The 22,949-nt window shown below is 44.0% G+C and overlaps 1 protein-coding gene across 2 annotated transcripts in view; it reads left to right on the forward strand.

Annotated features, from left to right (window-relative positions):
• LOC131126473 (chemokine-like protein TAFA-1) overlaps positions 1 to 22,126 on the forward strand; it is a 103,613-nt gene extending 81,487 nt beyond the window's left edge. Inside the window, exons 3-6 of one of the 2 annotated variants that reach the window (XR_009129162.1) lie at positions 5,674 to 5,814; positions 12,654 to 12,778; positions 13,838 to 13,929; positions 19,451 to 22,126. Coding sequence is in view for 1 of the 2 variants with exons in the window: in XM_058069063.1 (XP_057925046.1) it covers positions 5,674 to 5,814; positions 12,654 to 12,778; positions 19,451 to 19,468 (284 nt within the window). In the remaining variant the exon portion in view is untranslated. The remainder of the gene's footprint in view (positions 1 to 5,673; positions 5,815 to 12,653; positions 12,779 to 13,837; positions 13,930 to 19,450) is intronic. The other variant, XM_058069063.1, reaches the window with a different exon arrangement.
• The last annotated feature ends 823 nt before the right edge of the window (positions 22,127 to 22,949 follow it).

The following is a 22,949-nucleotide window of genomic DNA, read 5'->3' on the forward strand; positions in this document are numbered from 1 at the left end:
TTTAAAAATTAAGAAAAACACAAACACTGTTAAGATGTGCAAAATCAGCGTAAGGAGCTGCTCTGTACCTGTGTATAGTGACAAAAAAGGTATTCTATTCTATTCTATTCTATTCTACAAAACGTATATGCACGTGCAATTTTACCCTATTTTTTTCAGCGATGGATGCTGCTTCATTTGTGACATTGACATTGGCAACAAAAAGATGCACGGAGGCGGAGCCAACATGCATCACAGCATTTGTACCCGTTCACATTCGGTGTAGCTTGTTTTCAAACTTTGTCACCCTTGTACAGATGACACAAAGTCGTGAACATTTGTGTAGACTTGAGGCTTAACACCCACATCGTGTTTCTGCAAAAGCCCCCATAACATGTATTGTTTGTCGATACCACGATGGTGGAGACACAGGTGGACAACAAACCCACACGTACGCAAACAGACGACCTGGGTCGCTGCTGCAGCATCTGCTTGGTTGGAACAACAAAAGCAAAAAGCTAGCTTGCAGGTGCACACACTTGAGTGTAAGTTGTTAAAAGGACTTCTTGGGGGTCTCCAGAGCAAAGAAGGTTGGAAATGCTAACTGGCGGTGGCCTTGGCCTCCACTTGGTGGAGAACACATTGGTGACCAAGACGAGGGAATGTATGACCTTGACCCCAGTCAAGGCAGTGACTTCTTGGGAACATGCTTGCCACTTGGCAGATGCAAAGACATTTCTGGATGTGAAACCATAAAGTGGAAGAGGCCCCAAATACCACGGGATCGAACTTTGGTTGCTCTACAATGAATTTATTGACAAAAAGACAGCAGGTCACAAAAAAAGTATACACAAGTTGTGGCAGCTCCAACGTAGAGGAGGCTTTCCATGGGAGGTGGTGTGGGGGTTTGTGGACTCTGACGGAAAACCATACCGCAAGCATGGCGGGAACCTGCAAACTCCCCACAGAGACATGCGAGGCGGTGACGTGCTAACCACATTTGCACTGCCCCAACGTTGACCAGAAATGTTCAATTTGGGTAACCTGAGATATGATGAATGATCTTCTCCACATCCACCCCCAAGATGCACAAGCTTTTCTCATTAACCGCTTTTAATTGGCCGTTGCACTAAGCTGAAAACAATGAGCCATTGATCTCCTTAAACATAATCACCCCATCCAGTCATTCAATGGCTGCTGTCACTGCGGGCCACCCAGAGAAAAATGACCAGTCAATGGCCCCATCGATGCCCTTCACCTCCCCTCAGTAAAGTCTGGAGAGCACAGCCACCCACTCCATCTTAGCGGGTTGGTTTAACCCCTTTGACTGTCTCATAGGCTCAGAGGACAGCATCCATCAAAAGCCACACTCATGTGGTGACACCATAAAGCGCTAAAGCTACTGCTCAGCACCTGAGTAGAAAACAGCCCACCTGTCACATAAATAAAGGAACCGCACGTAAAAGCAGTCAGGCACTGATGATGGAACAGAAGCTACACCACTTTTTATGACATTGGCACACAGACAATCTCATTTTTTTAAGTTCACAGGCCTCCATGTACGGTGGCGTTTTGACATGTCGTAGCTAACTTCATTTTGGTTGGAAGCACAAGACTAGCTTGAGAAGGTACGTTCCGGCGGCAAGGCTCTCGTGAGGATTACACAGTAAATACCACTTTTCTTTTCACGCTACGCAAAGTTAGGATGCATACAAACAAACGTCGTTTTAGCGCCTGAGTGAGATGGTACTTGCGTCTCAGAGAGAAGTCATCTTTTCTATCTGCTAACATAGCAAGTGTGAAACATCATGGGCGTCAACACAATCGTTGCCGATGAAAACAAAGAACAGTTGTAGGAAACATTTAACTCCAGCTTGATGGATTTTCTAAGAGTTTATTTCAACACTTTGACTTAAAATAATTAGTATTATTTCGGTCCTTAAATGGAAATTAACTTTAGCTTAGTGGACCGCTTTTCATCAATTCTCTGATGGCAACACCAGGTCCCATAGTTATTGTAAAAAAATTAAAATAAAAAACAGCAAAAAAATATGAAAAAGGGCTGAAAGACGTTTTGTGCTCTCTTGTGGGAGTGAAATGCTTCACGGGCCTGAGACATGACGGGCAGGTCCTGCAGCCAGCCAGCCTGTCTCGGGAGGGGCGGGCTGTGTTTGACTGGCCAATCACAGAGCATGAAGTGTGAATACAGAATGTTGCATCATCAGGATTTGTATTCCATTCATACTCGTACTCTGCAAAACTGCATTATACGTAATGGATACTCCTTTACGTGTATCCGGCTCATCTCATAAATATCATTCAGCATCTTTGAATGCATCTTATCAAAGCCTTACGGTTGTGTTTCAGTTCATTTAAAATACATTTTAAATGATGGAATTTTTATGCTAGCTTCAATTGGGCAAAAATACATAAAATATGCATGAAAATGTATTTGTATTGTGTTTTTAACTCATAGGCTGTATTCAACCACAGAAAAGCGTGATTTATTCATTGATATATTTTTGAAATTTGCTAATAGAGTGAACTGTAAAATGGCGAGGGATGGCTGTATGTATTATGAAATATAGGTTATGGCATCAAAATATTTTTTTAGACCTATGGGCATAATTAAAATCAATATAAAAACAGATATCCAATATAAACCGAAAAACAGGACCTCCGTACAATCTAAAATTGATTGTTTTCATAAAGCACAGCACATTTCGAGCAGATGTTTAACAACAATATTTCATCATAAATAATAATAATAATACTCCCTCGAGCTCCCAACTCCCCCAGACCATGTTTGGAGTTTTGCACTTGATTTTCAGAGTATGTGTATTGATGTATTTGAAAGGCTTTGTACTACCAAGTACACAGCGGATGTCCTGTTGCTGCTTACATTTTTGGATTGTTCCACCCGGCACCCAATAACTCAAAGCTTCATCAAGATGAGGCTGATTAGAACCAACAAGAGAAGGTTTGTATGGCGTTGTTGAACATTTGCGGGTCAGGATGTGCCGTAAACAATGGAAGGGTGAATGTCATGTGAATGGAATTGATGGGGGAATAAGGGATGTCGTCTGTCTTGCCAAATGTTTGCTGACGACACATGTGTATTACTAATCGGCGGAGCGTATCGCCAAGGTTAGGCGGCAGCGGTGAGTGCCATGCGATGTAAACTCTTCGCTCGGCTAATGCTAGGTCGGAGGGTCACCGGTAAAATATTCAACAGGCCAACACATGGTGGGGTTTCGGGCTAGCACACTCAAGGGATATTTTTACTGCTACTTTTAGAGTGTGTTGTTCCTCATCCCTAACAAGTGTTGAGAGAGGTACATTAATACTGCATGACCGAGCGGTCCAGCAGGACTGCAAATGTTTACCTCTTCATCCAGGACTGAGTGGCCTTTGGTGTGACCACAGCAGAAACCGATGGAGACACGGGAGCGAAACACAAAACACATTTGTGTGAGCTGCTGGAAGAAGAGTTCCGTAATTCATCTGAAGAGCCATTCCAGTCAAGGAAAAACCCAGCGGTTGTTGTCAGTGGGAATAAACGGCTCTTTTCACCACAAGAGTGTTCCCCGTAGAGCTCGCTGAGAAGTAAAAGACACGCAAGTATGGAATGTGCCATTCGCTGGACTTTCCCAGTCTGAGTGAGCTTCACACAGTCGGTACAGCCGAGAGGATGGATGCAACCCTTGTTACTGGTCCCGCTTTTGGGCTCCGTCCTGGGATGAGTTCCACTTGGATTGTTCGACGCAGGTGTATGTTGCGGTGCCTGTCAAGAAAAGATAAAGAGTTCTTCCCGGGGCACCAGGAAAGGGGAGTGGAGTGATGGAAGGCCTCTCTCCTGCAGCCCCCCCGGTTGCATTAGCCCGTCGCTTTATAATTGTGTGAAGGGGGCACTTCCAGTGGCTGCCTCATTACTCACTGGCATGGCCGCTCCCTGGCAGGCAGACACACCTCGTCCTCTGGCGCTCCCTCTCGCCGTCTCACTTATTCCAGGATGTCCCTGGGCTCCATCAGCCCCTCCCCCGGGCGAGCCTGCTTATTGTTATTTTGACCCAGTAGCTCCATCTGAACACATCACCTTTTCTTTTCTTTGTCAGCCACACGGCTATTGTGCTGCCTTCAAACCGAACCAAGTCACACCTACCTTGGAGTTCATGTCGCCCGGATGGGAGCGCAGAGGCCTCAGCCGTTCTGGTCTTAGGAACCTCGGGTTGCACCGAATGATTCAGGACATAAGTACACCCACTGGGCACTTTATTAGCTACACCTTCACCGTCCACAGACATCAAACACAGATATAGAAATGGTGCTGAGCCGATGCCAAGTCATGCCAGCCGGCTTTGCTCCATCTGCAAGTTCATCAATGACGCTCTTGGTCCGGATGTGGAAGTCTGCTCCTTTGTTCCAGTGTTGCCAGGTCCGTCTGATGACTTTGGCCGTGACGCTTGCAAATCTCATGAGTCAAGGCTTACTTTTTCAGTCTGTGTGATAATCACACAGCTCCCCAAGAAAGAGCTTTAGGTCGCTTGTCCCTTTTCCTGGTCAGGCACGTGGTGCTACTATATACTACTTTTAAACTTCAGTGGGTGGTAACACGTTTTCATTAAGACAAAAAATGACTGGCAGCACTCGTAAAGGAAGATTTGGATCAGAATAATTCCAAGTACAAAAGAAAAAACACTAAAACACTAACTTAGCTACAAAACTAGCAAGCTCCAGATAACGCCATCCATTTCTATATGGCGCTTATCCTCACCAGGGTCGCGGGTATGCTGGAGCCTATCCCAGCTTTCTTTGGGGTGAGAGGCGAGTTACGCTCTTGACTGCTTGCCAGCCACCAGATAACCCCCCAAGATAACCCCCCAAACTTTACTGTAAAACAACAACAAAAATCATAAATTGTTTATTTTGGCTTTTTCATGATCTTTTTGATCCGCATGCTGATTTTGGCTTGATGCCCTTCCTGATGAATACAGATGATGCTTGCAGTGGAGGTTCGAACCCAAGGCATCCGCTCCAAAGTCCAGAACGCTAACCACTACACCACGGCAGGCCATAAATACTTTTAATACGTGTATTCAAACAGTATAACTACAAGTCTGACTTGAGTGTCAGCGCTAAAAAAAGTGACAAATGAATGAGCTAAAAATATTTGTAGTCAAATATTCATTTACGTCATTTACGTCACATGTCATACATCACAGCTTAAAATGTAAAATTATTCTTCATCCAAACTTTCAGTAAGTTCATTTTTAAGATGGAAGGAGGTCTCTTATATTTTTGCAAAATGCAGTAATAGGTTTATGAAGGTTTCATATTTTAACATAAGGTATCCAAGTGTGGCTGGTGCCGCAACAATACTGCAAACTACAGCCACAACGTGACAAGCTTGGTCAGTTGAGGAGGAAAATGAAACGATGGCATCGTTAGACCAATTTAGGCATTTGATGAGATTTTGATGAGTAATGAATCGTGAGGAGCAGCTACTACAGAGGAAGATGCATTTAGGTGTACGAGACGACATCTGTGAAACCTGATATGACCTGAGCGTCTTTTTCCAAGTCTACGTTCTCCTTCGACCCCCCCCCCACCACCACCACCCCTTTTGATTCTATGACTTGTAAACCCTTTTTGTTGATGTCTCTGTTCACGGTTTGGTATATCTTGTGCCCACAGAGGGAGGGACGTGCGAGGTGATTGCGGCCCACAGATGCTGTAACAAGAACCGCATCGAGGAGCGCTCTCAGACCGTCAAGTGCTCCTGTTTACCAGGCAAAGTGGCCGGAACAACACGCAACAAACCTTCATGTGTGGACGGTGAGGAAATAGCTCAACACTGTTTATCGAGTGCTCTCATAAATGAAAAAAAAGTATGGTGCCTCAGTTCCGAAAGCCTCATAATTGATCACCTGGGCTTTTAAATCAATTGTGTTGATCATAAAAAGTGATGCACTGCACATTTAAGTTTGTTGAAATAATACTAAACAAAAGTGCATGAGTGCAGTTAGTTTGATAAGAGATTATTTCTGCCTCACTGTGCTACGGTGTATGTACGTACAATACCATAAGCTAAACATCTTTAGCGGTGCCTATAATACGATGCATTCAAGCGTCAGGCAGGCAATAGCCCCGTGGTGCTGGGCATCGAGAGGATGACCCGGAGCTCGGGAACACCTGAGCAAGGAGCGCGTCGCAGATCACTTTGCCCAAGGCAGATCAGGCCGATGGAAATGAATAACTAATAAACACAAGTCAGGGACGCTCCGGGCTAGCACTTGAATTACTTCAGCTGAGGAAAACAATCGGGCACTTTGGTGGACAGAAAAAAAGCAGGCAGGAAGTCACAAACCTACTGAGACAGAAATGCAAAGCGCTCCCCCCAAGAAGCTCTGACTGTTCCCCAGTTTTGATCTTTTCACCTCCACCTTTGCAAGAGATCACAGGGTTCACGCTGTCTGCCTTTGAGCAAAAAATCCGTCTAAAATATTCTGGTTATGAGTGCTGTTACAGGAAGTGCCAGACAGGCCCACTGGATGGAGTCCACAGGGTGGGTTATCCCGCTGACACTTAATACAGGGTGAGGGTGAGGGTGAGGGTGAGGGTGAGGGTGAGGGTGAGGGTTAGGGTTAGGGTTAGGGTTAGGGTTACAACACAACTTCTCCTTGGTTGATGACTTCTTGGTCCTTGAGATGTTCTGCTCTTTAGATTGAAACACCTGCAGGAACATTTACAGACTTGTGGTCACGAGTTGGAAATGAAAATTCTCTTGAACAGAGTTGACCTTGTAGACAGAGAAACTTTCTTTACTGCAATGTCCTTTGAAAAAGCCTAATTTAACTTGTTTTCATATTTGAAGCATGCCTGGACTTTCTTCTGCCTCGAGCTAGCTACACCACGTGGAGCGTATGCGTCATAATAGGCTCAGGAATTAAGCCTGCATAATTCCATATTTTTGGTCCTTTAGATTTGCAGGGAATCTTGAGTCTGATAGCAAACTGAAACTGTGGGGTTGCAGCATGATCGTAGACTGACTCCGTTTATGCCCATGTTGCACTAAAAAGCTTTTCTTTCACTTACCTGGTGACAGCTGGACTAGAATTTGATTCAGTAAATGATCCCATTTTGTAAGATTTGACATCTAGTGGAAGATGATGAAAACAGCACAGTGCTTGTTTTGTCATTTCACTCTCACGGGCGCAAGCATGCCGAGCGAGAGCTCTTCACACAATCATGCGTGTAAACAAACCGATGTGCGACTTTCCCCAGATGTACATCACAGCCGTTTACTGTGAATAAAATTCCCCCAAAATGATACCGTCACGCAGACGGTCTGAGAAAAATGCCTCCGTGCTGATGATAATAGACGTGCTCGCTGGATAGAAGAAGAATTCCTGACTGCAACTGCAGGGTGAGGCACTTTTTCACTGCGTCACGAGAAAAAAGTTAAATATTGGGTACAATCAACCAAATCAAAGATTCAGACGCAAAGAAGGAGAAGAAGAAAATGTTGCTACCACTTAAAGCCTAAGTGGATCTCGGGCCCAAGGCGAGAAATTTGGGATCGATGAACACGCACTTCAAGGTAAAGTGGTGATACAAACAAAATGGAAACGGCGGTATTGAGCACATGTGGAACCTCCAATAAGATGGGCCAAACACCCCATCAAAGCTATTTCCTATTTATTAAGGTGTGTCTCACTTTGGTATGATTTTGTCCAAATGTACTTCATGCAAAAACCACAAATGAGTTCACAATGATGGCTTTTAAGACCAGTCGTTTAACACACATTGTAAGTGCAAATGACTGGCATGACTGGCATGGGGGCATGACTGGCATGACCCCATGTATACATGGGGGTACCCTGCATAACATATAAATAAACATATAAACATACTAGCCTAACCCTAACCCTGCATCATCTATAGCTGGGGTGTCAAACTCATGACATGGAGGGCCGAGACACTCCGGCTTTTCTTTCCAGCCGGTCACTAAAGCAGGTGATTTGAATGATGAACCCCCCTGTGGTTTGAGGGAAGGAGCTGTCAATCAAATCACCTGCTGGAGAAACTGCTCGGAAAGAAAACCTGTAATGTGTCGGCCCTCCATGGCATGAGTTTGACACCCATGATCTATGGCCTCCAGCTCACAGGTGACGAAACCGCATAAGTGGCGGAGAAGGAATAAACATTAAACATCTTGATCAGTCCCAGAAAGCTGTTCTCTGTCCCGAACTCAGCTGTCCTCCCCAGGTCCCGTACATTATTAATGTTCATCTCATCGCCCCGCTTGGGGACGCCTGCAACCACTGGACTATACAAAGGTTATGTGTCCATAAAGATCCACAATTCCCCCAAAATGTCAGTGTTATTTCGGTCAAATAGTTTCTTTCCAGAGGTCATTTGTTTTGACAGCACAATAGGCAGAACCTTGTGGAAAGTGTTTTTGATCTTTGTCATCTTTGCAGACTCCCTGATCAGGTGTATGTTTTATTAGTATCAAACTCCAACATCGATGCACACAGTGAACGGAGACCTTATTGTTTAGTCCGTGACCTGTCAATATAACCCCCATGGGCTCATTATGAAGTAGCCCTGGTCGTGGAGCTTCCCGCACATGCCTGTGTGGTGTTTGCATGTTCTTCCCACTCCTTTTCCTCACACAGTCACAGAAGACTTGTCTTGCTGGAAACGACAACATTAGTTGAATACTTTGAAAGGGAATACATTTTACTCAACACACTGACTGAAAAATCAAAGTATGTTCAAGTCATCAAACTCAAGTCCAAGTCATACAAGTCCAAGTCATACCCCGGGTCATTGATGTCAAAGTCCAAATTAAGTTGCAAGTCCAACGATATAGTCAAGTCGAGTCAAGTCATCAAAATTGACAAGCATGTGATTGTGAACGGTTGTCTCTATGCATCTATATGGATCTATATGTATCTATATGTATCTATATGTATCTATATGGATCTATATGTATCTATATGTATCTATATGTATCTATATGTATCTATATGTATCTCTATGCATCCATATTTTGAAACAAGGTTTTATGTTGCCGATTCCGTCAGGGCAAGACTACATGCACGCAGGGATTGCTGGCCGCACCAGTACTAGCCACAGCTGATCAGCATTGAAAGGCATTTATCGCATATGCCGATCACGTGGTTTTCATGGAAATCGTTCGACACCGATTAGTGGTCCATGGATCGGAGCATCCCTATTTCAAAAGCAAATAGATCATACCCACGGCGTACCAATAAAGTCAAACCTGTGACCCAACAGTTGTTTGTCAATAAACTCAGTATAAGCTCTCAAAACACGGGTGGGGGCATTTTTGCATGTCATCTGGGAATGTGAAAAATAGTCATCGTCCTCAGTTTCTTTATTTGGCAGCATCATCGCTCAGCATTCCGATTCCAGCTCAGTATTTTTTCAGTTGCTATTGGAAGATGTTTTGGCTGAAGATACGGAGATGTGGCGACAGTGTGTGTGGGGAGGCGTCACGCTCAGTCGGGGTCTGCTGTCAGATTATCCCTGTAGTGGGAATTGATTATTAGCTTTGACAAGGAGAACTATGTCCCAGTTATGTCACAGCCAACGAGGCTCTTAGTGAAGAACATCCCTTTTAACAAGTCAAACGCTCTTATCTCTCCAGCCGCGCTGGGCCAATCACATGCACTCAGATTAGGTGCTCATCACAGCACTTATCCCAGTGTCTATGAAATGTAAACCCTCAGCCATAGTTTGGACATCCTCAAAAAGCAGGAAATGGCTGGCACACACGATGTCTTCAGAGGCACACATGCTACCGCTTGGCGTTGTCATGGAGCCGCTGTAGCAGGAAACTCTCCCAACAAGAGACGCATGCAGATTCCCATGATCACTGATGGGGAATGAACCCTTCTGTTTGGCCGCGGGTCCATAAAGCCGAGCATGACAGGTTGTCATGGTACATTTGAGATACATCCACGGGGAAGATGCACGGACATTAAGTGAAAGGAAGCAAAATGCTGCAAAAGTTGCATTGCAGGTCAAGCAGATGGTGAAAGGATTGCTTGCAATGTGATGCCCTGGTAAAGCCTTATATGTATATAAGTACATATACATGCATATACATGTACATATATGTGTGTGTGTGTATGTATATGTGTATATATGTATGTGTATATATATATATATATATATATATATATATATATATATATATATATATATACATATATATATATATATATACATATATATATATACAGAATCTAAACCCTTCTATACTTTATTCACAAGTCCGGTTTTTATTCAAAAAGAAAATATGTATCTATATAAAACATGTCCCGAGTTTAATTATAAAATATTGGCTAGATTGAATGGTACATTCTTTCAACGCATGCTCAGATATGACATAACACGCAGCTCGAGACGTTCTTCCGTTTTAAAAATGGAGGCCGGCAATCGGCACTGGACTGCTGCAGAAAGTTTGTTTTTGATCCAAACTAAACTGAACGAACGAAAAACTGGCCAAACTTCGTTATTCCAACAAGTGGAAGAAAAACTCGGGGAAGTGTTGTTGATGTTTACGCCGTACTGCGCATGCATTGACTATTCTGTTGGATTACAGCGGTGCATGAAGACAAGAGATTGGAATATTCCTTTCCATGTGTACAGTGTTTTCGGAAAGGTCATTCGGAAAGAGGAAAATCTCCTCATGTACACGTGGCTCGTGAGTGAATCCTCACAGAACGACACAAGAAATGGTATAATATCTTTGACTTGTGTAGGTCTTCACGCTGAGTAAACAATTCAAGTGAATAAAGACAGAAGAGAAAGGCTTGGTTTTGCATCCCGGGTTTTAGGGAAGTCAGCCATGTTCTCTGCAGCGTGCTAAGTTAAAAGACATTAACTATTCATTAAAGCCATGGTCACGTATTCCTTTTTGACACGGGCAGAAATCAATTTTCCTGGTCGTACATCAAGATGTTCAAACATTCTGCTACCTGGCAGGGATGTGTGAGTGACTTCAATCCATCACAGAGTTCTCTCACCAGCGATCTGACAGATGCACTTGTAAAAGGTTCATGGCGCTTCATGTTTTTCAATCAATTCCAGTCCAACTCTTGCTTGTTTGCCCATCAAAGCGGCCTGCTAGAAGACTAAGATCTTGAATCAAACTGTCATCTGGTTATTTGTTTGCTTTTTTAATCTGTTTATTTTAAGCCATGCATCTTGTTTGTGCACTACTGTGTCAGGAGGACAGACGCACGATCCCGTCGGCTGCAGATATGTTCTGTTAGCTGTGACAGCCTTGGCCAGTTGCAGCTAGTTGAGACAATTATTTTGATTCCAGCAGATGTGCCAAGGGTGTCATAGGTAGAGCCAAGGACCAGACGGGGGAGGACAACTACAAAAACACCGTTTGGCTCCAGTGAAGAAGTTGCCATCGTCCTTCATCCATGATCAATGCCTCTCGCGCTCATTAAGGTCACGGTGAGCTGGGTCCTTTTCCAGCAGACTTTGGCCAACTGGTCACCAATTGATGGCAGGCTAATATTTAGAGGCACATTTAGAGTCTTTAGTGCGACCCTGATAACTAAGTCAATAAAATGAATGAATAAATCAAGCTTTCAGTTGTACTTTGGACTTTCTGCAGGCCCATCGAACTTCACGACTCGTACAGTGGTGTGAAAAAGCGTTTGCCCCTTCCTGATTTATTTCTGCATATTTTGCACTGAGTCTCTTACAGCACTGTGGAGGAATTTTGGCCCACTCATCTTTGCAGAATAGTTGTAATTCAGCCACATTTCAGCTTGAGGTCATGAAGCAGACATTCTCCTTTTTTGTTAGACAACAATTCATACACCTTTCAAAACATTCAATTTTGTCTCGTTCTCAAAGGTCTTGGGGGTCATCAAGATGTTTACTGGCAAAATTGAGACAAGCCTTGATCTTCTTCTTGTTCAGCAGTGGTTTTCGTCTTGGAACATTTTTGACCAGTTTCTTCTTATGGTGGAGTCATGAACCTTAACCTTAAGAGTTCTTTGGATGTTGTTTGGGGGTCTTTTGTGACCTCTTGGATGAGTCGTTGATGCTCTCTTTGGGTCATTTTGGTTGGCCAGCCACTCCTAGGAAGGTTCAGTCAGGTGCTCTCCATGCAGTACCAAACCAGGCTGACAATGCCCTCAAATGTCAGCATACATAATTACAAGACTCATGAAGTGGGCAGCAAATAAGAGTTCATAATCCAGTTACTAATTGGCCATCATAAATGTCTCATTCACTCGGGCTGGATAATCGTGATTCCTCACCACCCAAATGAAGCTAAATGCCGTGTGGTTGTGAGCAGTGTTTCAACAACATGTTGATTTCTTCAACAGTCCTGGAAAAGTAGACGTTTTACCTGCACTTGGGTGTCCTGCTCTCTGCATACTGGGGCCCCGCCACAATGCCCAAGCCGAGATGTAACACAACATATTCAAGCTGTATATCACCGTATAAGTGGATAGCACCCTTTCAATGACTTTCTCCAGTGTTGCTGGAATCATCATCACTTTGGAACGCAGGCTCAAGTCCTGCCGTATGTTGTTAAATGTTCCCTTTGCTGTTTAGGATCTAACTGGCTCTTTTATGTCCCTTGGCTCTTTGCTCACCTTCCCCAGCATCCATCGTAATTGGGAAATGGTGGTGTGAGATGGAGCCGTGTCTGGAGGGGGAAGAGTGCAAGACTCTGCCCGACAACTCTGGATGGATGTGCTCCTCTGGAAATAAAGTCAAGACCACGAGGGTGAGGCCTCTGCACAATTCACAGCTATCTACTTGATGATCGTACACATGTGTTTTAACCTTATCAATAAACAAACATTTTCACACATAACGCCGATATTATTCCTAGCATGGGACAGGAAAATGGCAAAAGTATTTTTTGTACCATTTGAGAAAGATTCATACATGTGACAGTAATATGAGCCGGGACATGAACAGCATGACATCCCACAACAAAATATCTTCTAATCGTTCCCCAGCAGCTAAAGAAATGCTAGAAATATAAAACGACTTTAACTGTGGCCAGCGTATGAATCCTTTCGGCCCTAACTATAGCACATCTTCTCAAAAGGACAAGCTATATGAAAGTTATGCAGGGCGCATGTAAGAAAGCATAATTCCAAACCACAGCACATCCGTGGTCTGGTTTATAACAAGGCAGACTCTGCCCAGTGTAAGCAAGCCATCTAAAAGGCCGTAGTAGTAAAAAAAGCCAAAAAACACAATCATAAAGCAGGCCAGGAAGAGTGGGCAGTGCCTCTGACCGCACTCCTCACTCAGATAAAGTTAACAGCCACTCTTCCTCTCCACTGCCCTTCGGCTCTGCAGGCTGACGCTGAGCGCCGCATACAAAAATAATGAAGGCAGTTAAGTCCACCAAGCCAGCAGTTCAGTACACCGTGACAGGTTGATCACCCGATTTGTATTCCTTTAACCGACTCACCCCCCACCTAAGCTCGATCAGCGTCTTTTCTTAATGCTCGGCGACAATGACTTTGAATAGAAGTGGAGTCTAATGTGACGGTAGGGGGGTACCCAGTGAAGGTTAGACCACATGGGGCTGGCCAAGGTTGTCCTTCAGATTTATACAGCAGATTGTAGCCTTTCGCCAGGCCGCCACACTGGGTTGGTTTCAGCACGTACCGTAGGTCCGGTGCTTCGCTCCCACCAAAGAATGCATCTTAATCTCAACTACCGTTCAAAATTCCACGGGTCAATCAAATCCTCAAAGTAGTGACGCATGAGGCTGCTTTTCTATCCAATACACACATGTACTTTTCTCTTGACCCTCTCTTTGCAGAACACCCAGCCATACTCCCCTTTTTAGCTTCCGGAAGCAAAATGCAGAGGAAACGTCAACCGAAATTGAGCTGCATTCTTGCTTCTGTAAAGGTTAGTCTTCCTCCAGCTGTTCTTTCTTTTTGTTCTCCCGGTCACTGTCACGTCAGCAGCGTCAGGCAGTGGAAGTGGGACCGAGTCATGTTCAATAATGTCTCATTAGCCCAAATAATCAAGTGTGTGTTTACATGCTGCGCATGATTAGGCAGGCGTGACACAAATGCTGAATGCGCCACCACCCCCACTAAATATTTAGCACTGATTTAGCACTGAGCACCAGCAGAGCATCCAAGGAAAGTATGTGCATGGACGCAGTTGGATGAACATTTGAAACATACTCCCCTAAACCTCATTGCAGAAACCTCTCTAGAGTGTATCATACAAGGTTTTTTTTATTTTGCCTTTTGTTCCACGTCCTGTTCTTGTTTTTGGCTGCTGTGCAGGTCCGCTAACAGTTCCTCGCACTGCTGTGCCAATCCTATTTGGCACTAATCTGTGACATGCTACTTACCGTTCACCGTGTGCTCCTGCTGATGGAGACACACTCCTGCTCGATGGGCACGTATGCACAAAATGCATGCACAACATCACCAGACATCCACCTTTACTCTTAGCTTTGCGGCTTTTGTTAAAGGCCACTTGATATCCCGATCCTCCTCTGCGGGTCTTGTTGAAGCAACTATCAGCACACAACATAGGCCGCTGGCTCCATGAAAGGCCTTTTATCCTGCACTCTGCTCTCCTTTGATCAGCATTCCTCATTCACCCTCTTCTCAGGCCAAATTGCTGCTTTTTTATTTGTTCCTTCATAATAAGCTTGAAAGCCCACAACACCACATTTGTTTGTTTGAAAAGAAAAAAAACACCAGCAGGTTTGCATTCCGCTCAGAAAAGCACAATGCTGCTGGCACGCACATTCACGTGTTCGCAATTGGAATTGGAACAGGAACTGGCATGGATACCAAGAACCTCGGCAACGCCAGAGCCTGACACCCATGCTTCTTTTCTTTATGTCTTTCAGAGAGGGGCTGCACTTTTCTGTAGAAGCAGACCCGTTTGTTTTGTGCGAGTCACAGTGACGGAAACGTTGGGGAGCACCTTCCAAAACCATTGCCCACCGTAGATCTGCATTATCCGCTCCGCTGGCTGGATAGATCAGTCACTTCCTCGTGCTTCCAAACAATTATACACCCTAAAAGAGACGGAATGGAAGAGGCTGTCATGAAATGTCGTCTCTCTGACCTTCTTTTACTTTGCATCTCATGACGGTGAAAAATGAATGTTCGGACTTTTCCTGATTAATAATCAACCAGTGGCCTCAAATTCTCATGCGAGAACTGACGTTTGACGGTGTACATTTTAAACTGTACAACGCATCGCCATGGCAATTTTATTGTGAAATTCAGTCCAAGAATCAGAATTCGAATCAGAAAAGGTTTATTGCCATGTATGATCAAACACATACTAGGAATTTGTTTTGGTGTAGTAGGTGCATACACATCTATTAAAAAAGAATGAGAATACAAAATATGAAATACAGTGCTACTTTTCCCCATTAAATCCCATGAAATGGGCCTTAATGCATATTGTTCCATGGAGTCTTCTATTTCTAAAGGCTGCTGATGGCAGCTGGATGTCCTGATTTGTTAAACAACAGCGACGGGAAGGGTACGCCCGTGTTTGCTTTCAAATCTTTTGTTGGGGTAATTTTGCCCAGACCCTGACAAAGTGAAACCTGAGTAAATTGCAATTTAATGCATCTGCTGAATTAGAAAGCTTTCAGCATTGCTCTTAGCAAGGATGGGATATGGTGGAAATGGCTCGTTTAAAGAGGCAGATGACAAAAAGGAACAAAGGACACCTTTGTCAAACACGCACGCACACACACACACACACACACACACACACACACACACACACCCTAGTGCTTGTACATTGAAGTGACAGCATTAGCATATAAACTCCTCTATGCTAACAAACCTCTGGTGGATCATATCTGAGATGGAAAGTGAGCTGCAATCCCCAACCTGTTACAAACAGCGTTCTGACAGAGGCCATTTCCCCATCCAACCTTTTGATGCAAATGTTGGACACAAAAGCGAACAAGGCTGCTTATTAAAGGGTCATTGGAGAGATGAACAAATTGTATGGAAAGAAAATGTGACAAGACCTAGAAGAGAAACAGTATTTAAGGAAGCACTAAGGGATGTGACAAATGTGGTTTTGAGGGTCCTGTGCAGCTGAAGTAGTTTTTCTTCAAAAATATCCAAGATCTATTCAATGACATGATTTAATACATGTGCAACAGTACATGTAAATATGTTGAGGATATGTACTGTAAATTCTCTCAATAATGAATTGTCCAGTCTCCAATCGTCACTGGGTCAGTGGTTAGGGTTAGGGTTCATCGGGCCGTGACCTTCAACACTCAATGGATCGCAGAGTGAAGCAGAATCAGCAACTCCAAGTTTGATTCCACGGACCCCGCCCACTTGCAATGCCGCATTGGGGGGGAGTTTAAGCACCTCTAGGTTGAGGGAGGGATGGGTGGAAGGCGAGATCGACAGGCGGATTGGTGCGGCGTCTGCTGTGATGTGATCCGTTGGGGCGAAGAGGGAGCTGAGCCGAACGGCAGAGCTCTCACTTTAGCGGTCGATCTGCATTTCTACCCTCGCATTTGGTCATGAACTTTGGCTAGCGGAGGACAAGGTCATGGGTGCAGGGCTGAAATTAGCTTTCTCCGTCGGGTGGCTGGGCTGTCCTGTAGAGATGGAGAAAGAGTGAGGCGTACTGACATCCGGGAGAAAGCCTTCATGGTGGGGCACCACATGAGGTGGCTCGGGCATCTGTCCGTTGTGGTGAAGGGGGAGCTGAGCCAAAAGGCAAAGCCCTCAATTGACCAGTCAATCTACGTTCCCACCCTTACCGATGGCCATGAGTGACTGAAAAGACAACGCTCTCTAAGTAGCATAATATCATTAAAAACTGGCATTAACAGCCGTGGCTGGAGGCAACCTCCTAATGTACTTTTATATTTATTCACTCCAGATTATCAGCCAAGTGGGTCATGTATGTAAAATAAACCAAGGTAATGAATCTCCCCTGAATATCAACTGCCAATATGATATTTTAGTAAGTGCGATATGGCGCAATATACCAAATATCGCCTCTCGCAATCAGGTCCACACACCTGCCAAGCCTGCTGAAAATGTCACAGCTGTATTGTTGCTGATCAGGATTATGGGATTTCTAAGTGGTCCAGCTTGTTTGCTCGGGCCCCAGGTGTGTTCGTAATACAATCTAAAAGTAAAATAATGCTTAATGAGAAAAAAGTCGTGGGGATAGTGGAACCTTAGAGTCAAATGTCACAGCGGTCGTCGCATTTTGGACTTGGACAAAAAAGATGTTCTCTTTGTTTTACTGAGAATGAACATCCCATTTTGATCCCGTTCAAGTAGCAACAGGACATCGATACCACTCACTCCGTCATAGATATAGCTTAGGTGTTGTTGTGGCCAGTGCATGTGGCGTGAACGTAAAATGACAGCAAAAACAAAACAAAGCAGGCTGCACGGTGTCTGAGAGGTTAGCATGTTGGCATGTCAGTCAGGAGGCTTGAATGTCGGTTTGGGCATTTCGTGTGGACGTTGCATGTCTTCATTCCACAACATGCAAGTTAGGCTGAATGCGAGTGTGAACGGTTGTTTGTCTGTACTGGCTGTGCGATCCAAAGTCAGCTGGGATAGGCTCCAGCCCACCTGTGGCTGTAATTGGGACAAGTGGTATAGAAAATAGATCGAGGAAAAGAACCGTTATGGGACATGTAGACAGGAGGATGCCAGTCAATAATATCAATGAAACAATAACTAACAGCGTAATTTCCGGACGATGGAGGGCACCCGAATATTTAAAGAGAAACATTTTGGAGGAGAAGTTCATGGTTACAAGCCACAGGTGGCCCCGTTGTTATGAGATATTCAGAAAGACACCCTATAAACCTTGTAATCCTACCAACACATCACAAATGAAATCTGATGTGACGAGAGATTAAGATTTGTGAGATGAAAACACAATCGCTGCATAAGACTCCCACACGTGATATTAGCATCCGCTTTGGTAGATACTTTATTCCTCCCCATCGCTACTCCAATTCACTACTTCCTGAATCTGCTCTCTAAGCATGATGGGAACATTGTTGATGTTGTGTATTTTGTGCTGCCTAACTGATTCGGTTCTCTTGCTGCTGTGCAATGCAAATTTCCCCACCGAGGGACGAATAAAGGCATATCTCATCTTATCTCTTAGTCGTACTTTTAGTCACAAATTATTTGCATCATCTTTTAAGACACAAAGTGTGTGAAAAATGTAATTGAAATGTATAACTAATACATTTTCTAAAAAGAAATAAAATTGTCATCATTTTCATCGCAGCAATACGAACTGAGAGAATGTGCGGGGAAAAAACCTGCTTGTGTTGATGTTGAGAATTCTGCTGTCTGTGATCGGTGGATACTGAGCCAGTGTTGTGTTGCTGTTTTGGACAGCGACAGATAAATACGTGTGCCGTGTCGGGACTGAGTACTGATGGTCAGCAGTAAAGTTGAAAAAGAGCATCAATTTCTCCTTCCAGCACTGAGGTTTGCATTCATTTAGCACCGAAATGAGTCACGGTCCCGTTACTTGCGTCAGCACCGGTGCCAATATGGACCAGAGTTTCTGTACACATTCCTAGTTGTAACCACGCGTTTCTAGGTTGTAGTTGTAGTACTCTCCGTCGGAAGAACATCTCAAAAACCAAACAAATCATAGGTGACTTTAGTTTTGTCTTGGACTTGGGCGGTATCGTCATATCGCAATATCGGTATCGTCATTCTCATGTCAGCATACGTCCCAAAGACATCAAAGCAAGTAGTAGCACTCGACAACATCCACTCAGAGTTGAAACTGAGCTGTGGCTCGAGGGAGATGCTCGAAAGCAGACCATTCAGTCGCAGTCTAAAGGTTTCAATATACCATTGAAACGTGTCCGAGTCTGCAATCTGGGGTGAATAAGAGTCCCTGAACCAGAGTCATGGACAGACAGCTCAGATTCCACAGCAGGGGCGCTGATCCCATTTAGTGAATCCAAAGGAGTTTTACTAGGTTTGGAGAACATCCTCAGCTGGGATCGGGTGCTTTGTTACTTGTTCCTGGGCACGCAAGCTAAGGTTGAGTTGAGATGAAAAAACATTTGTGCTATATCCGAAAACATCTTTTTACATTTGCAGTACACCGCATGGAGGGTCTAAGATTGGTGAGAGAAGATCACATGGTATACCTCTGGATGAAGGGGGAGGCGTGTTTTTCAACGCCATTGTTTCCTCTTGTCTAAGCGCTCTGTTTTTAGTAACAGCGGGATCCGGGAGGTGAAATAGGCCCGTGCAAAGAACAGAGCAGTTCAAAGACTCCTGGTGTTTTTGAGACTCACATACAGAGTAATCCCTCTGGGTGCGATCCGTGTACACTTGTATCTCTTTTGTTCCATCTAACCACATGTGTGTTTTCTCTCCTTTCCTCTTCCTCCTCTGTGTTGCAGATTAATCCCAGGACCTAGCAGCGAGCTCTCATCAGGACCATCAGGACCAGCCTCATGCCAGCCTCTTCCCCTCATCTACTCTTTCTCTTCCCCATGAACGCTGTAAAACTATTACATCCACGGCTGCTGACTGGATTACCTGGGACCACGGAATGGATATCCACCTCGATAAAACAGCTTTGCTGGTGTGTTGCCAAGGATTTCAAACCGCTAATCCCCTGTTTGATCAAGGATGTTGGCTGCTGGTGATCTCCTCCACACAACTGTGGCCAGTTTCCGTCCAGCTCCCTCCCAGTCCGCCCTCACTCAGCGTGTCCCTCAAAAACACAAGCAGCACAGGAGGGAACATTTTGAGGTCATCTGAACAGGATGTGAAGATGTTCCCCTTGCTGGTCAAAAAGCTACTGAGGAGGACGTGAACACGGAACTAAGAGCATAAAAGCGGGAATTGGCCTGACATCCTTTTATTTCTGTGTGGCTTGCCGCCTTTGTGTTCCAAGATTACAAGATGGTTTTGCAAGGACTGCGTGGGAGTGAGGGGGGAAATGAGCCGCTTTTAGGAGGATAATCAAGACTTTTTTAAGGTCTTCCCTTATGGCCTCACCTTTGCGGTCAATAATGAACATTGACCTGAAAGGCATGTACATTCGGCTGCGCTACTTTTCTGTCTGTGTAAGACCCCCTGTGTGTATATAATGATATGAATAAGACATGTACCCCAGCAGAGCCGAAAAGCTGCAAAGTATATTTAAGACTCTACTAGGAGCTTGACCCCCATAGTGGAATATTGTTCTTTCCCCTCTCTGAGTAAAAGTGCGATTCATACTTGTGCAGAGCCCTGCTTTGGTGTGTAAAGGACTGCTTTACTCGATAACTGTAACAATGAGTATCTGTCACTTTGGTCGTTGAGCCACGACATGCTTGTCAACATGAGGAAAAACACTGTATAGGACTGCCTCATAAACCAACAATGCCTGAGGTTTCCACTCAGATTGTCCACTGTTGCCAAACACCTGCAGGAAGACGGGCGTACTCACACTAGGCTATTCCGACTGTGCTGGACTTGGTGGAGATTCTCCCTCCCTCTTCTGGCCTCCGACTGAGCATTCATGCGTGTCCCATTGCTTCTGCACTGCTGTATTACCTGCTCTATTACCTGACTCCGTGGATTATTGCCAGTCTTGAGTTGTTCCCATTATTTCTATAGTGTTATTTATTACTTGCCAGAGTCGTTATTCCACACACAATTGTATTCACTGGTGAGTGCCGTGGGTTTGATGATTTAGAGTATTTATTTTTCATTGTATGATGAAATGTGTCGCTTATCATTAAGAACCTGCACGGAACGATCGCACTCGGCTACATTGTGTGCGCGCATGCTACCGCGGCGTGCCTCGGCCCACCTATCTCAAGAAATGGCGAACCCGAGCACGCATCATAAGACTCACGCAGTGAGATTGCTTTACTGTGAGTACGCCCTTATTCTCCGTCTCTGCTGCAGAAAGTGGTCTTCAGCAACCCTTGACAGTTGTTGAACAGATGCTTCATACACCAAACAGTGAATATTTAGGATACATATTGGTAAACACAAAGTATTGGCAGTCAAGAAAAATACTGTTATCCCCCAAGTAGATAGAAGTACATTACAGCAGAGCCTTATGAGAAATAAAAAGTGTTTTTCTATACCGATTTGCTGCCTCCAGTTCCTTCCTGTAGTAGAATCAGGACTGCTTGATGTGCTGTAATACCTTGGCACACAATCTTGTCACTTATGGGATGTATTAACATTGTGAAGAGACTTTTTGCTTGAGTGAATTGGCAATCAAAAACAACACAAGGCGAATATGAAATGTGACTTCCAGGCAAACAAACGTGTAGTAAACACACACACCATTCAGTGATGCTTCGTTTATCCTCGTCCCTTGGTGGTGGGCTGGATTTATCAGGACAGCACATTTCATTCATTCGGGCAATTAGAATCAAGGTTTCCAATATTGTGCCAGGCCAACATGGAGATGATTTTCAATATCAAGCTCTTCTCAGCTCATTTGGGATTCCCAGCGGATGAGCTTGTATACATTTATCACTGCAGAAATTGTCAAGTTTCATGGAGTGCAGAGCCACAATAACAGATGCATCAGTGCCACAGTTATGACTAAATATGCAAAACATGCTTTTTGTTCTTTGTGTTCTCAAGAGAAAGACTCATAACCACGTGCATGATAATCTGTACATTTTTAAGTGTGCAAACAAAGTCTGAGTACGGATTACCACGGGGTACAAGCTACTTTTAAAATAACCAACCCCAAAGATCTACCTCGCTAACTCATTCATTCATTATTTCTGTACGTTTTAAAACATCTTTTAACACGTATGCATCATGGAAAACAAACGGCAGCACAGGCACAGACAACCTTTTAGAACCTGATCCTGATCCCGATCTGAACAGGAACAGGAACCGGAGTGGAATGCCAACACCGAATTCATATCTCCAACTCCAAAAAACGTGTCTTGTCCGTTCGCCATCGGAACGACACTTCCTCATTGTGCACGAGATGCATTCACTGACACTCAGAACATCACAACAGCATATTTATTATGCGTGTATGTGTGGTCTAAAGAAACAGAAACCGAAAAAAACCTTAAGTGCATATTACTCACCATGTCACTTTTAATGTGGAAGTACAATTTGCTGCATTCAGGCATGCTCAGAAATCCTTGAAAATGCACTCAAGACATGAATTCAACTTAAACGATTGCTCATAATAACGCGCCTCTTTGTTGCTGTTAAAGTGAGATTCAAATGTTCTGCTGCTATTGAAGAACCTAGCGTTACGTAAAGCTTGATTTAAATGCTTGATTTAAATGTTGAGTTCATTTAGAGCTGTTCATACATGGTATATATATTATCATCATGTATCTATCTTTCAGTAAAGTACAGTTGAAATGGCCATATTACAGACATATCCAAATGGTGATCAAGTACTGTATATGAAATCTAACCGGTAAACTTTGTAACTAATAGTATACTAAATCCACATTCACAGCTAGAAGTTTACGGGTAGTTGACGTAACTATATATCAATATGGTAATTAAGATAATTGCACACAATTCAGTCATTGCTGGGTAAATAACCTCAGCAGCATGCCAGTCAAAATAGCTAGGTAGCGTTCGTTAAACCTACAGTTGATGCATTACGTCCAGTAAGCATTTGCTATCAAAAATGACCGATATACAAGAAATGAAAATGATTATGCAAAACAATGCAGCCAAAGTCAAGACATAATAAAGAGCTTTTAGAAATGGGCACATGTTCCATTTAAAATACTTGAACAAACAGAAGGAGAGGGAAGGATCATTTCTATGGTGTAGTTGAGGACACGAAGCAGAGCCATCAAGCGTTTTGTTGTGCATGCTACAAGTGAACAGATAACTTTTGTTATAGATATCGGCATCTTACCACTGAATCATTTTATCCCTAATTTGAATAATAAAGAT

This window comes from Doryrhamphus excisus, chromosome 1 (assembly GCF_030265055.1).
Source record: "Doryrhamphus excisus isolate RoL2022-K1 chromosome 1, RoL_Dexc_1.0, whole genome shotgun sequence".
Classification (NCBI taxonomy): domain Eukaryota; kingdom Metazoa; phylum Chordata; class Actinopteri; order Syngnathiformes; family Syngnathidae; genus Doryrhamphus; species Doryrhamphus excisus.